General features: G+C 35.0%; 1 protein-coding gene and 1 non-coding gene across 2 annotated transcripts; one reads left to right on the top strand and one right to left on the bottom strand.

Annotated features, from left to right (window-relative positions):
• Window positions 1-504: 504 nt before the first annotated feature.
• LOC130932383 (peroxidase 44-like) lies at window positions 505-2,294 on the top strand. Its single transcript, XM_057861700.1, has 2 exons — window positions 505-907; window positions 1,343-2,294. The coding sequence occupies exons 1-2, from the start codon at window positions 707-709 to the stop codon at window positions 2,090-2,092; spliced, it is 951 nt and encodes a 316-aa protein (XP_057717683.1). The 5' UTR covers window positions 505-706; the 3' UTR covers window positions 2,093-2,294.
• A 3,527-nt stretch (window positions 2,295-5,821) lies between these two features.
• On the bottom strand, window positions 5,822-5,928 carry LOC130937025 (small nucleolar RNA R71). Its single transcript, XR_009068263.1, has one exon. It is a non-coding gene; the product is annotated as a small nucleolar RNA R71 (small nucleolar RNA).
• Window positions 5,929-14,205: the final 8,277 nt, after the last annotated feature.

Genomic DNA, 14,205 nt, shown 5'->3' with positions numbered 1-14,205 from the left:
ATGGTGTGGTTAGGTAGATTTTTATATTGCGATATAGCATTGACATAAATTTTATATACATAGGTCATTAGCAATTGCATAATCCTCACGGATATCTACAAACCAAATTTATCTAAAAATCGAAATAAAAAATTCCATTTCTTTTATCATATACAGAATTTCTTAAATGTCATATAAAGATAAAAAAAAAGTTTTTAAAAAAGCTTATCTATACGTAAAACCGCGTCAAGATTCGCCTCTCCCATCCTATCCCATATATACCATATTCTTCATATAAGCTAGTTGGCAATATGCAACATTCTAGTTTTGTTGTCATATACAGAAAAAAACATGTTTTTCCTTTTCCCTACGTAACTATATATATAGCCATTTGATGCATACAAACAAGAATAAAAACACGGAGTCGTAAATATTAATCTTTCGGTGGCAAGTCATGGATCATCCTCAAATCCATGCTCCGTTCCCTATATAATTATAAAATAAAAGTAAAATTAATAAAATAAGAAGTTGGTCACTATTAGCCCAAGTTTGACTAGGAAAATTTGCAGTTGTTCTCTCAATCATGGCACACACACCACACTCTCTAATCACATCATATCCTTCATTCCCTACCTATATATATAGATTAGCTTCGAGTTCTCTTAGCCAACACACTCAATAAATAAAACACATTCGCATAAGGCATAACACACTCTTTTGCTCAAATATGGTGAAGTTCACAATTTTTGTAGTATTGTTATTAATTCTTCCCTTGGCATCAATAGCTGACCTAACGGTTGGTTTCTATGGGACTAGCTGCCCAAAAGCAGAAGCCATTGTTCGCCAAGTTGTTCAAAAGCGCTTCAATGGTGATAAGTCCATCACCGGTGGCTTGCTTCGCATGCACTTTCATGATTGCTTTGTCCATGTAAGACACTACTATAGCGAACACACACGCAAGTTTTGTTTCATACAGTAGCTACTGCTTTTTTACTATTCTTCATTCCTTCCGATTTATATTAACATTGTTTTGATATATCATAATATAAATTGTATTTAAAATATTGATTCATAATAAAAAAAATTAAAACAACGAACATTATATTTAGTATAAAATATATTTAAAATAATTAAGTTATATATTTTATAAGTAACATGTTATCTTCAATTTTTTTATTATTATTTACATAAAAATATTTTTATATTAAGGTGATAATTTAAAATTATTAAATTACTTAATATATTTGACTATATAAATTATTTAACATAATATATTCACATTTTAGTTATCACTTAACATCTTTACAATTGTCATGTACGTTTGGTCAGCATTCCCATTGATGAATTGGTTTTCACTTTTCAGGGTTGTGACGCATCCATACTAATAGACTCCAAAAAGGGAAACCAATCGGAGAAAGACGCCGGAGCAAATGGAACCGTTAGGGGTTTCGAGATCATCGACGAGGCGAAAAAGGCCCTAGAGAAAGCATGCCCTTCAACAGTCTCATGTGCAGACATAATAACACTCGCCACAAGAGACGCTGTAGATTTGGCCGGAGGGCCAAAGTACAGCGTCCCGACAGGACGCCGCGATGGATTAGTCTCGAATCCATCCGACGTAAACCTGCCCGGGCCGGGTTCAACGGTATCCCAAGCCCTACGAATCTTCACATCAAAAGGCATGTTTCTGAACGAAATGGTTACCCTTTTGGGAGCACACACCGTTGGTTTCGCTCATTGTAGCTTCTTCAGAAATAGGCTAGGAGGTGCAGACACAACAATGGACCCTACTTTGGATTCGAACCTTGTGAAGCTTTGTGGGACGCAATCTAAGCCTTCCAAGAAGGATCTAAGGACGTTCTTGGATCAAAATACTTCTATGGTTTTTGACAATCAGTTCTATAAACAAATTCTTAACAAGCAAGGTGTTCTTTTCATTGACCAACAGTTGGCTTTGGATTCTTCGTCTAAAGGATTGGTTTCGAGTTTCGCCGCCAACCCGGCGAGCTTTCAGCAGAGTTTTGTGAATGCCATTGTAAAGATGGGAAGCATTGATGTTAAGGTCGGTAACGACGGAGAGATTAGAAGAAATTGCAGGGTTTTCAATAGATGATTAATTAGTGTTTGAACTAATTGATTAATATTGCTTTGATCATTATTTCTTTTAATTTGGTTGCTTTAGGGAAAATAATAATAAGTGTAATGGTAATTGTATTTGGATTTTGATTTTTATGTTTCCCTTTTGAATTGATGTGCTGGACAACTGAAAGTTGTTGTCTTGTAATTTGTTTTGAGAACAATTGTAATGTATTTTATTTACTCATCTTTTTCTTTTTCTCTCAACTTTGTTATTGTTTAATTTACTTTTTAGGAATAAAAAAAGTAATTCAAAATTAAAACTACAATTTTTGTGAATATATTATCCGTTAAATAAAAATGGTTTAATATACATAGTTGTTCATTGTTCTATAAATAACATATACACGGTTTGAAGCATAAAAACTTTCGCTTAATTTGTCAAATCCTTTGATATTTTTACTAGTGGACAAAAGTACCAAAACTCAAGGCAAAAAGCCAAATCCTATGTACTTTAATTAATTCAATAAATTAAGTCACAGAGAGTAGAAAATAACGATTGTTTAATTATTTTAACTTCATTTTCAGATGTGTGTGCACACAGCTTTAACTTTCTCTGATTTATAGGTACCTCGTGAAATTTGGTTGGAGCTTAAGCTCAAGGTAATTAATTAACGTTGAAAAACTAGAAAAATTAGTCTAATCAAACCCTATAACTTGAAACTTTCGTTGGAATAATATTTTCTTTAAAAATGAATATCCATCTTGACTTTCATGCCTCAAATGAAAAATTCTAGTTGACTATATAAATAAATTGGTTGTATCTATATCTAAGAGAACAATCACTGTAAATTTATATTAAAATCAGCAACTAAAATTATTTATTAGTATCAAAATATACATTAAAAATAAGTTTAACAATAAATATATTTATATACAAATACACACACTGCAAAAAATACGTTAAATACCGTTAAATTTATCGTCGGATTTAGCGACAAACGTTACCAACGAATTTAGTGACGGATTTTTCGATGATTACAAGTGAACATTTGTCCCTCGAATAAGTTACCGTTGGATTTAAAATTTCGCCGCTAAATCCGACGGTAAATAGAGGTGCAAAAATTAATCTTATTAGCGCCAAATTTACTGTTGAATTTTCTGTCGAAAAATTTTGACGATAACAGGATTTAGTGAAACATGTCGTTTAGGCAACGACGAACACCTTACCGTCGAATTTTTTTGCCGGTAAATCCAACAGTAAAAAAGGTTGCGCCGCCACCACCTGGAGCTGCCGTCACTGTCAATAAGTCACATTATCGTTGCTGATCAGCACGTCATTGTTACTATTGCTGGAGTTTCCGTGAAAAATCTCTGCCGTGCCGCTGCTGTTGGTATCCCTGGTCGTCGATCAGAGGTCATCGCCTTGTTGTTATGACCACGATTGAGGCCCACCACGCCAAGGAAGGTTATGTTGTTGTTGTCCATTTCTCCTTTTGGTTACTTGTTATGTTACTAAATTCTAACTCTATCACTGTAGGTTTCACTGCTGTCTCCTGTCATTATCACACTTCCACTGCTCTACAACCATCATCAGAGATCATTTTCCTATAATTTTTGTAGTTTTTTCACATTTTTGTTTGTTTAGGATTTTGTTAGATATTTTATTAAATTATTGATTAATTTTTTTAGTGAAGTGTATGATTAGGATTTGTTATATTAATTTATTATAATTAGAAATTAAATAATATTAGGTTAGATAGAGTGTAATTTAGGGTTTGTTTTTAGTTGATGGTGTTTTAGATGATTGTTAATTTTCTAAGTTTATCATTATTTGAGTTAATTAATGTTGATTGTTGTTAATTCTCTGAGTTAATTTTAAGTTGTTAATTTTCTAAGTTAATTATTGATTTATTGTTGATTGTTGTTAATTTTCTGAGTTTATTGTTATCTAAGTTAATTATTTTTTGAATAGTTTTTCTGAGTTGATTGTTGTTAATGTTACTAAGTTTGTTGTAATTTACTCATTTAAATATATGAACTTTGATTTGTTTATTTAATTATAATTTTTGTATTGATTATGTTTATAGTTTGTGTACTGATTATGTTTATAGTTTGCAATTGAAAGTGTACAGCTTGCTATTCTAAAAAATCTGCCTGTAAACAGTAGGTTTATGATGCTTATATCTGAATTGTGCTTGAAAACTCTTTTACATGGCTTTCTAAATTGACTAGACATAGCATTTTTAAAGCGTGTGACACAGCACATGATTTTTTATTACCCTAGTTTTGAATATGTGACATATAATTCGGATTAGGACGATTTTCAAAAAGTGTGTTTCCGCATAAGATTCAATTAGATAGGACTACCTTGGATACGTGACATATAATCCGACCTGAGGACTACTCTTGAAATCTTATGTGGAATTGAATCGACTTTTGTACTTAACCCCTTCAGTTAATTGATTGACCAAGAAATTGGCTGTTGATTAATTGAGGAGAAACCGAGGAGTCAAGATATTAAAAAATTGGTTAATTAAGATTCGTCATGAACGATCCTTGCTTGCTTTGAACAGAGAAGACAAAGTTTGATTCTTCTAAAAACTTAAGCATCCCCAAAATCTTTGACTTTTCCATCATATATATTTTCCTCAAACAATCATATGTACGGCCGCAAGCAAATCAAACCCTAGCTTTCAAGTTTCTTCAAGCTATTACTTTTCCAGCAAGTCTTCAGGATTTCAGCACTCAACAATTTCAAGTTTTATTGATCTAATTAGTAGTTTAATTCGATATTTGCATGCTCAGTTTGTTAATCATCGTGGGAACGATATCCACTCATCGTGGTATTACTTAAACGATCTGATGTACTTGTCAATATTCGTGAGCATCACTTTTTGCTCATCAAGCTTTTGGCACCATTGCAGGAGATTAACAGAGATTGACATCATATGTTGGGTTAAATTGCTAAGTTAGATATTAGTTTTTTTTTTGTTTCATTTGTGTTTAATTCCTTTTCACTATTAAGATTTTTGTTATCTTTTTCGTATTAAAGTTTTATTGGTTGTATTCCATTTTTAGCATAGTAACTTAAAATTAAGTTTGGTATGTCCATTGGTATTATTAATTCATCTTCTATTGTTTTACCTTAAGTTTCTTCCCACCGGTGCCTTGATTTGTTTCTTGTGCATGTAGTGAAATGGCAATCGTGAAGAGTCTCTTCAATACGACTCTAAAATTGAAGGGAGTGATAATTCTGAAGACTCCTTTCAATATGATCCTGAGATTGACCGACTCTATTCTTATTAAGAAAAGAAGTAAGAGCCAAGAGGAAAAAAGAGAAGAAGAAGATGGTTGAGGGATAAAATAATGCAAGAAAAACTCTTGAAAATTTCACCACTTCCACTACTGATAGTTATGGTAGTAGCATAGTGAGACCCACTATGGAAGCCAATAACTTTAAGTTGAAATCTTCTCTCATTCAACTGGTACAATAGGACCAATTCAGTGACAACCCACAAGAGGACTCAAATGGGTATATATCTAATTTTCTGCAGATACGTGATACGGTTAAAAGTAATAGAGTGTCTTCTGAGGCAATAAGATTAAGGTTGTTTCCCTTCTCCTTAAGGGATAGAGTCAAGCAGTGGCTACAATCTCAACCCTTGGGGAGTGGCTACAATCTCAACCCTTGGGGAGTATAACAACTTGGGATGACATGGTAAACAAGTTTCTAAATAAGTACTTTCCTTTACAAAAGCTAGCAAGATTGAGGAATGAGATTTATACGTTCACTTAAAAGAAAGGAGAATCACTCTATGAAGCATCGAAGAGATACAAAGAGATGCTAAGGAAGTGCCCACATCCTGCCTTTCCTAAATGGTTGTAACTCCAAACATTATATGATGGAGTGTTGATAAACCACTATTTTATGGTTTATTTTGTGCTAAATTGAGTAGAATTTATCAGATTATTCCTACACTTATTCATAAAATTCACATGTTCTATGTTGCCTTCCTGATTTCATGCTATGATTGAAAACTTGCTCCCAGAGCTTTTAAATTGTCAAATTTTAACTCCTCTATATACCATTCGATGCCGTGATCTGTGTGTTAAAGTGTTTTAGACTTTATAGGGCAAGAATGGGTTGGAGAATGGAAAGGAAGCTTGCAAAAATGGAAGGAATACAAAGGAATAATGAAGCTGACCAGCGGGACATGACGCGTACGCGTGATAAGGGATTTTCCCAAACGACGTGCACGCATGACCCACATGCACGCGTGATGTGCGCCACGTGCAGAAGTTGCAGCAATTTCTGGGCTCTTTTTGGCCCAGTTTCAGGCCCAGAAAACACATATTAGAGGCTGGGAGTGAGACAGAATGGAGGACGACATTCATACATCACATTCACATAATTTTAGGTTTTAGATGTAGTTTTAGATAGAGAGGCTCTCTCCTCTCTCTTAGGTTTTAGGATTTATAATTTCTTTAGGATTTAGGATTATCTCTTCTCAATCCCAGGTTTAATGTTTCTTGACTTAATTCTCTCCTACTCTTATTGACTTTAATACTTTGATCTATACATCCCTTTTGTGATTGGATTCTCTATTTTAATATAATTTGAGGTATTTCATATTCAAGATTGCTCTCTTTTGATCTATGTTGCTGATATTTGAGATTGGATGTTATTATCTCCTATTGCTTTTCTATGCTTTTGTGTTGTGCCTTTCAAGTGTTTGATAAAATGCTTGGGAGGGATCTAGAGTAGATTTTTCTCCTTTCAGCTTTGGTTGAGTAATTGGTGACACTTGAGTTATCAAACTCCTTTGTTGATGGATAATTGTTATGTTTGCTAGTTGATTTGAATTCCACTAACTCTAGTCTTTCCTTGGAAGTTGACTAGGACTTGAGGATTCATATTGATTTATCCACTTGACTTACCTTCATAGTTAGAGGTTGACCACGTGGGAGCAACGAACAATTCTCATCACAATTGATAAGGATAACTAGGATAGGACTTCCAATTCTCATACCTTGCGAAGAATTTTTATTGTTATTATTCTATTTTCTCTACAATTTACTCTTCTCATTTCTCATCCTCAAAATCCCAATTTACACAACTCATAACCAATAATAAGAATACTTCCCTGCAATTCCTTGAGAGATGATCCGAGACTTAAATACTTCGGTTATCAATTTTATTAGGGGTTTGTTACTTGTGACAACCAAAACTTTTGCACGAAAGGAATTCTTACCGGTCTAGAAGCTATACTTGCAACGAGAGCTTAATTGTGAAAATTCTATACCGCGCGAGAGTTTCGCTCTTCAAAATGGCACCGTTACCGGGGAGTTGCAAACGTGTGTCTTATTATTGGTTATTGTAAATATCTGCTTTTTGCTTTTTGTTAGTTTTAGGACTTAATTGCTTATTTTTATTAGTTTTTGTTTTTATTGGCTACTATGAATTCTCATCCCTTTGGCTACGAGTTTAGTTCAAATTATGTTGCAGGAAATGGAAGCTATAATGTGAACATGCATCGAGGTAGGGACAATCAAAGATGGAAGGAGCCATGCGGATTTGATCAACCCTCTCGGCAACAACCCCCTCCAATGCACTATGACCAACAACCATATTATGATGCATACCAAGACAATAGTTATGGTGGACCTCTTCGTGACAACCAACCTCTGCCAGATTACTATAGTCAATAACCATTCTAGGGTGCGCACCGAAACGATAGATATGGTGGACCCCCTTGTAGTTACCAACAGGTACCACCATATACCTATGAACCCCCTCCGCAGCATAGCTTTGAACCATCATACTCACAAGCCTCTTACCATCAAACACCTTCCTATGATCCTGACCCGTACCCACCATACCACCCACCTCATGAGCCATATGAATCATATCCAGAACCATCCCGATTTCAACCCAATTACTCCCAAGAACCACCACCTCCATATGCACCATATCCATATCCACCTACCCACGAGCCATATGATCCTGATCGTGTAATCCAAGCAGAACAAGAATCAGGGGATCGTCTCAAGGAAATAGTGGATCGATTTCATGCAACTCTTTATCAGCTGGAGCAAGCGATAAGTCAATTAGCTTTCCAACGTTCGGACACTTAAGGTACCCCCACGACATCACGTGGAGAGTCTACTGAAGAACTCAGCATGAAGGAGAAGCTAGAAACTCCGGTGGACAGTGAGCAGCATGACTTTGTGTTGGAGCAGCTGGAGGAAGTTATAATTGTTGAAGAGGAAGAGGTGGTCAAAGCCTTAGGAGATGTTGAACCTCCATGTGAATCTAGAGTTGTAGAGTATTCTTCCAGTAAGCTTGAAATTAATGTCAAGGAGGATTATGCACAACCTCCAAGGCATGTTCCTTATGAAGAATTGGACGGAATAATTCAAGAGGCGAGTTCCCTTGAAGATGATGATCACGAATTAGACCCCTCTTGTTATGACTCTGCATCCGCCATTGAACCCTTTGAGCTTGAAGAATCTTCTCCAAGTGAATTTGAATTTGATGCGGAGGTAGACTTTTCTCAACCTCCAACTTATGACCTGAGTGACGGGGAAGAATCAGAAGAATTTGATGAGGTTGCGGTTGAAGTTGAAGAGGTTTGCAAAGAGGTGAAAGAATTCAAGGAAGAACATAAAGGAATAGAACTTGCAGTACCATTAGAAACAACTCTCCTGAAACCATTACCATCTAATACAACATTCAAGTGGGTAAAGTTCTTATCTTCAACCTTTGCCTTCCTACTTGAATACGGGTTACTTGAAACGGATGGTCAGCTTAGTGCTCTTTGTGGCTTTAAGAGCAAGAGAGAGATGGTCAGTGGCAGGAGTTATCATGCAAGGTTCAGGATGGTTGTATGCTCCAAGTTGACATACACGGGTTGGTGCAGAGCTCGAATGCATGGGTTTAGAAGGCTGTTTGGACATTCTGATGAGGATTCAACTCTCTTGCCACCCAGTTGGAATAATGAAGATCAATTCAAAGATGGGTGCAAAAGCAAGGTTTGGAATCCCGGAATTTAATCTGGCATTCCACACTCTTGGGGTTGTGTTACTTTCTTCAATTTGCTTAAGAACTTTCTGCGTCTAATTTGGGCCCCAGAGGTTGCTGGAAGTACAAAAGTTGGTGGAGATTCCTGGATGAGTTCAAGTATAAGCCGCCATGACAGGGAGATCATCCAATGTCCAACTTAAGGACAATAAGTAACACTACAAGAATTTGACAAATTAGCGACGGATTTTTGCGAGAAATATGTTTTGTCACTAATCCGTCACTAACTTGCGAGGAATTAGTGACGCACTAACGACAAAATTAATGAGTGGTCATAAAATACCCGAACTTGAGAAAAATGACTGATTAGCGAGAGATTTACGAGTAAGTTTGTTTCTCGTAGATTGACTTTTGTGGCTAAAAAAAGAGCGAGGAAAATGTCCTCGCTAATTTGTCACAAATTAATTAGCGAGTGACAATGTTCTAGCAAATCAGTCACTTAGGGGTTCAATCGAATAAAAGTAAAGTAACGAGTGATATTATTGTCACTATTCCGTCGCAAGTGTTTGATATACAATTAGCGAGAAACAATTCACACACTAGTTTGTTGCTAAATAAACTTTGTGCGAAATGGCTAATTAGTGAGGAACAACGTTCCTAGCTAATCCGTCACGAAGAATTGAAATGCATTTTGCGATGGATAATTTCCTAGCTAATTTGTCACTAAAGCTTTTATTTTTTAGCGAGCAACTAGTTTCTCGCTAATTTGTCGCATAATATTGTAAAATTCAAAATAAGAGTAGCAACAGAAAACAGTCGTCGCTAACTCGTCGCAACAGATAAATCATTTAGCGAGGAAACTGTTCCTCACTAATTAGTCGTTAAAGTAGAAATACGGATATTGAGCGCCTAGGACATAAGTAGTGAGAAATTTGCGACCGTTTAACAACTGACACAGTTCGTTCGCTGATTTCAAGTCGCTGATTAGCGGGCGAAATACATTTGTCGCTAAGTTGTCGCAAGTTTAATTTAGTGAACGACTTGCCAACTGCAATCTTGTCCCAAAGTAAAAGCTATATCCTACCTATTTTGTAGCAAATTACTCGCTAATCTCGTTGAAAATCCGTCGCAGAGTTATAACAAATCCAAAACTGATCGAGAAAATTTTATAAGTAACTGGTCGCAATTGAGTCACTAATTAAAAGCTTATTTAGTGAGGAATTAGCGACCGTTTAACAACTGATATACTTTTCTCGCTTATTTCATGTTGTTACTAATTTGTCAGAAAAAATATTAGTCCCATGTTGCTACTAATCACTAACCACTATATAAATCCATGGAAAATTCACGAAAAAAAATCATTAAAAAAGTAATACAAATTATTTTAATATAAGATCATTGATATTTACATAAATATTTTCGTATTTTTTTTTTTAAAATCTTATCTACCTCATAAAAGATTTTTTAAAATTTAAATTCTTTTTAAAAAAAATCAAAATAAAAATTTGAAAACAAAAGAAAAAAAAGTAACTCAAGAAACAAAAAAGCATTTAATTTCAAAAATTTAAAGCGTACCTATAATAAGATTTAGATACCTATGCATATGAATAGATTTATATATATATATATATATATATATAATTAAATTTAATAAATAATACTAACAAACTTGATTTACACATATAATCAAACTTTACAAATAACATATTCAAATTTATAATCATAACACACATATACAAATGTACACTTGCTATCATAGTTGTAAAAATCGAACCGGACTGGCCGGTTTGTCTAGAAAATTAGTGAACCGGACTCTAATTCGGTTCGATTTACTCTTTGGACTGTTTAAGGAAGAAAACTGGTATAAACCGGTAAGAATCGGATCAAACTGGCAAGAACCGGTGCAAACTAGTTTGCGTGAAAAAAAACTTTTAAAATGTCTCCACCACACTTGCTATTATAGTTGTAAAAATTAAACCGGACCGGCCGGTTCGACTAGAAAATCAGTGAACCGGACTCTAATTCGATTCGATACTCTTTGGACTGTTTAAGAAAGAAAACCGGTATGAACCGGTAAGAATCGGATCAAACCGGCAAGAACCGGTGCAAACCGATATGCGTGAAAAAACTTTTAAAATGTCTCCGCCAAAAACCTTGGAGCAAAAACAACCTCTACTTACCACTCAGCCATTTGTTTCTAATTACTATATTTAACAAATACTAATTATATAGTATACAAAAATATCTAATTTAATTTAATTTTTGTTTTTTCTATTTTTTAAATTAATTATATTTTAATTATATACCATTATTAATATAAATGTAAATTTCATTAAAATTCTATCATTAGCTTTTAGTTTTCAAGATTATTGCTGAATTTGTCTTAAATCTCTAAAAAATTTAGGATTTGTTTGATTTATGTTTTTATTTTTAATATTTTTTGTATTTTGAATTTTGTAAAAAAAAAATAGTAAAAATAATAAAATTTTATTTTCTATTTTTACTTGCTATTTTTATTTTTTTTTCTTCGCAAAATCTAAAAAATAAAAATACTAAAAATAAAAATAAAAAATAAAAACCCAAATCAAATGTATCATTAGTAGTAGAAAATAAAAGGCAAATAGTATTACCTGTATGAGGGCACTCCACCCCTCTCTTTTTCTCTGAAAATTCAAATTGGAAAACCCTAGTGCCAAACCTTCTTTGAACGCAGTCGCAGCAGCCCACCATCCCTCTTCGGTCATCGTCGAACTCTTCTCCTCCAGGGATAGACCGTGGGTGCCACATCGCACGTGGAAGCTTTGTTTGGCGGTTCAACCCTATTCGATTCATTCCTTCTGTTGTTGCTGTTGTCGAAAGCTCTCTCTCTCTCTTTCTCTCTCTCTCTCTTCGCCGGCAGTACCCATTATAACATCCTGCATTTTTTGAAAATCTAAATATGAATAGATTAGTATGTTTACTTTATGATTTAAATTAAACATAATTTGAGTTCATTGATATATTGATAAATAAAATCTTACATATTTTAAAAATAATCTTTATAGTATTATATTTAATTTTTGAATTGTTGTTTTATCTTAAATACCTTATAAAATTATTATATTACTAATACATATTTTATCCTAACCTTAAAGTTCCAAATAAAACCTTAATTCCATTAATCCCTAAATCAAAATAAACAAAACATATACACAGAAGGGGAAGAGAAGAAACGGGGGAAACAGAGAGGGGGAAACGGGAAGAAGAGGAAGGAAAAGAGAGGGACGGGATAAAAGGGAAGGCACCGGAAAGACCGTCGTTGCCGTCGCCGTCAGGTGAAGGTGGAGGAGTGACTGAGAGAGAGTAGGACGTGAGGAAGGAGAAGAGAGATTGAGAGAGGGAGACGGAGAGCTCGAGAGCAAGGAAGGGGAGGAAGGCTGCTCCCGTCATCACCGCCGATTCCGCCTAGACCGCCGCCGTCGCCATTGAGGGAGTCACTGCCTCCGAATCCTAACTGTCGCTGCTGTTAGAAGAACAAACCTGGAAGGAGAAGGACAAGGTCTGTTCTCGCACTGTCCTGCTCCGCCGCCGCCGCTGTTGTCGATTGGGGTCACACCGTTGCTGTTGCGCCCTGTTTTCTTTGATAGAGCCACTGTTGAGAGTCTGCCATCAGAGAAGCATCGTCGGCGTTGCTGCTGTGAACTATTTCAGCTACTGCCCTGGTATTGCTCGGTCACCACCGCCTCCTTCGTCCTTGTCTCTGAATTCTGTCCCATTCACGACCTATTTTGATTATTGTTATTCTTTCTTGCCGCTTCTGCCTCCGTCGATCGAACAGAATGTGAGAAGGGAGAGGAGTTGTGTTCTTTTGCTGTCATCGTCATTGCCAAAACCAGGACAAATTTACCGGTAACTCTGTTGTTTCCATTCTTAAATTTGTGCTACTTCCATTTTGTTCCTTAGTCTTTTTCTGTTCTGGTAAGGAAAACCCATGTCTCTGTTTAACACTCCTGCTCTGTCTTCTCTGTTTGCTGATGGAACTACCATAGGAGATAGTGTTGATGATAATAAAGAACTGTTAGAGTTGCTGCTGCTGCTGCTAGTTTGGTTCGAGTCTGTTGCTGCTACAAACTAAAACAAAAGAGGGGTTTGCTGCTCTTAATTATCAAATTTCGGCTAATCGAGGTAGGGGGTTTAATTTAAACGGTTTTAATTTAAGAATGCCTACAAAGCTTATTGGATAACTGTAAATAGGTATAATAGTTGTGAGTGATTGATTGATTATATGAATGTTGAATTGTGGCTGAGATTGTGATTGGAATGATTGAGATTTTGGTTGGAATTTTGATTGAATTCGTTGATTTTGTGAAATTGATCGTGCGTGGTTTATGAATTGTTTGATGAGAGATTGTTGTGAATTCTGTATTTTGATGGATTAAATTGAAATTTTTGTTAATTGTTATTAAACTGGTTATATGATTATTGTAATGGACTTAGTTGGTGATTGATTGGAGTTGGGTTTAGAGAATATTTGGAGGAATGAATCTTGAAATGTTGAATTGATTGCTGAGAATTTGAGTTTTGAAATTAAATGGAAACTTTGGAAGTAAATTAGATATTCAACAGTAATCAAAATGATAAGAGAGTAAAAGCTTGAATTAGCTGGAGAATTAGTTGTGATTTTCAAAGTTAAACTGAAAAATCTGACTTCCTGCATTATCTTTAAATGAAATCGGTAACTTTGAAAAGCTATAACTAATTCTATGATGATCGGAATTGTGTGAGACCAAGTTTGGATTAAGCTTGGGAATATAAGGAGCTGGACTGGGGAATTTAAGACCTTTTTGTTAAGTATATGATTTATGGTGAATTTTTGAGTTATGGTTGTGGAATTTGATTTTTACTGCAGAATTTTTAGAACAGCAGTAACTTGTTGGCTCTGCTGTGTGTGTGTTTCAAATTGAATTTTGAAATGGAACTAATTTTAAATTAAAATTTAGTCCTATTATTTTAATGCCGTAAAATTTCAGAACGGTTGGACTTGTAGTTTTAAAGATATGACTTTTTGAAAGATGATGCATTATGTAGTAAAAGCCAGATTCTGTTTTCTTAAATCAGTAACTTTGAGAGTTTATAACTTTGGATTC

Source organism: Arachis stenosperma, chromosome 6 (genome assembly GCF_014773155.1).
Source record: "Arachis stenosperma cultivar V10309 chromosome 6, arast.V10309.gnm1.PFL2, whole genome shotgun sequence".
Lineage (NCBI taxonomy): Eukaryota > Viridiplantae > Streptophyta > Magnoliopsida > Fabales > Fabaceae > Arachis > Arachis stenosperma.
This window is presented reverse-complemented; position numbering and strand designations above follow the sequence as displayed.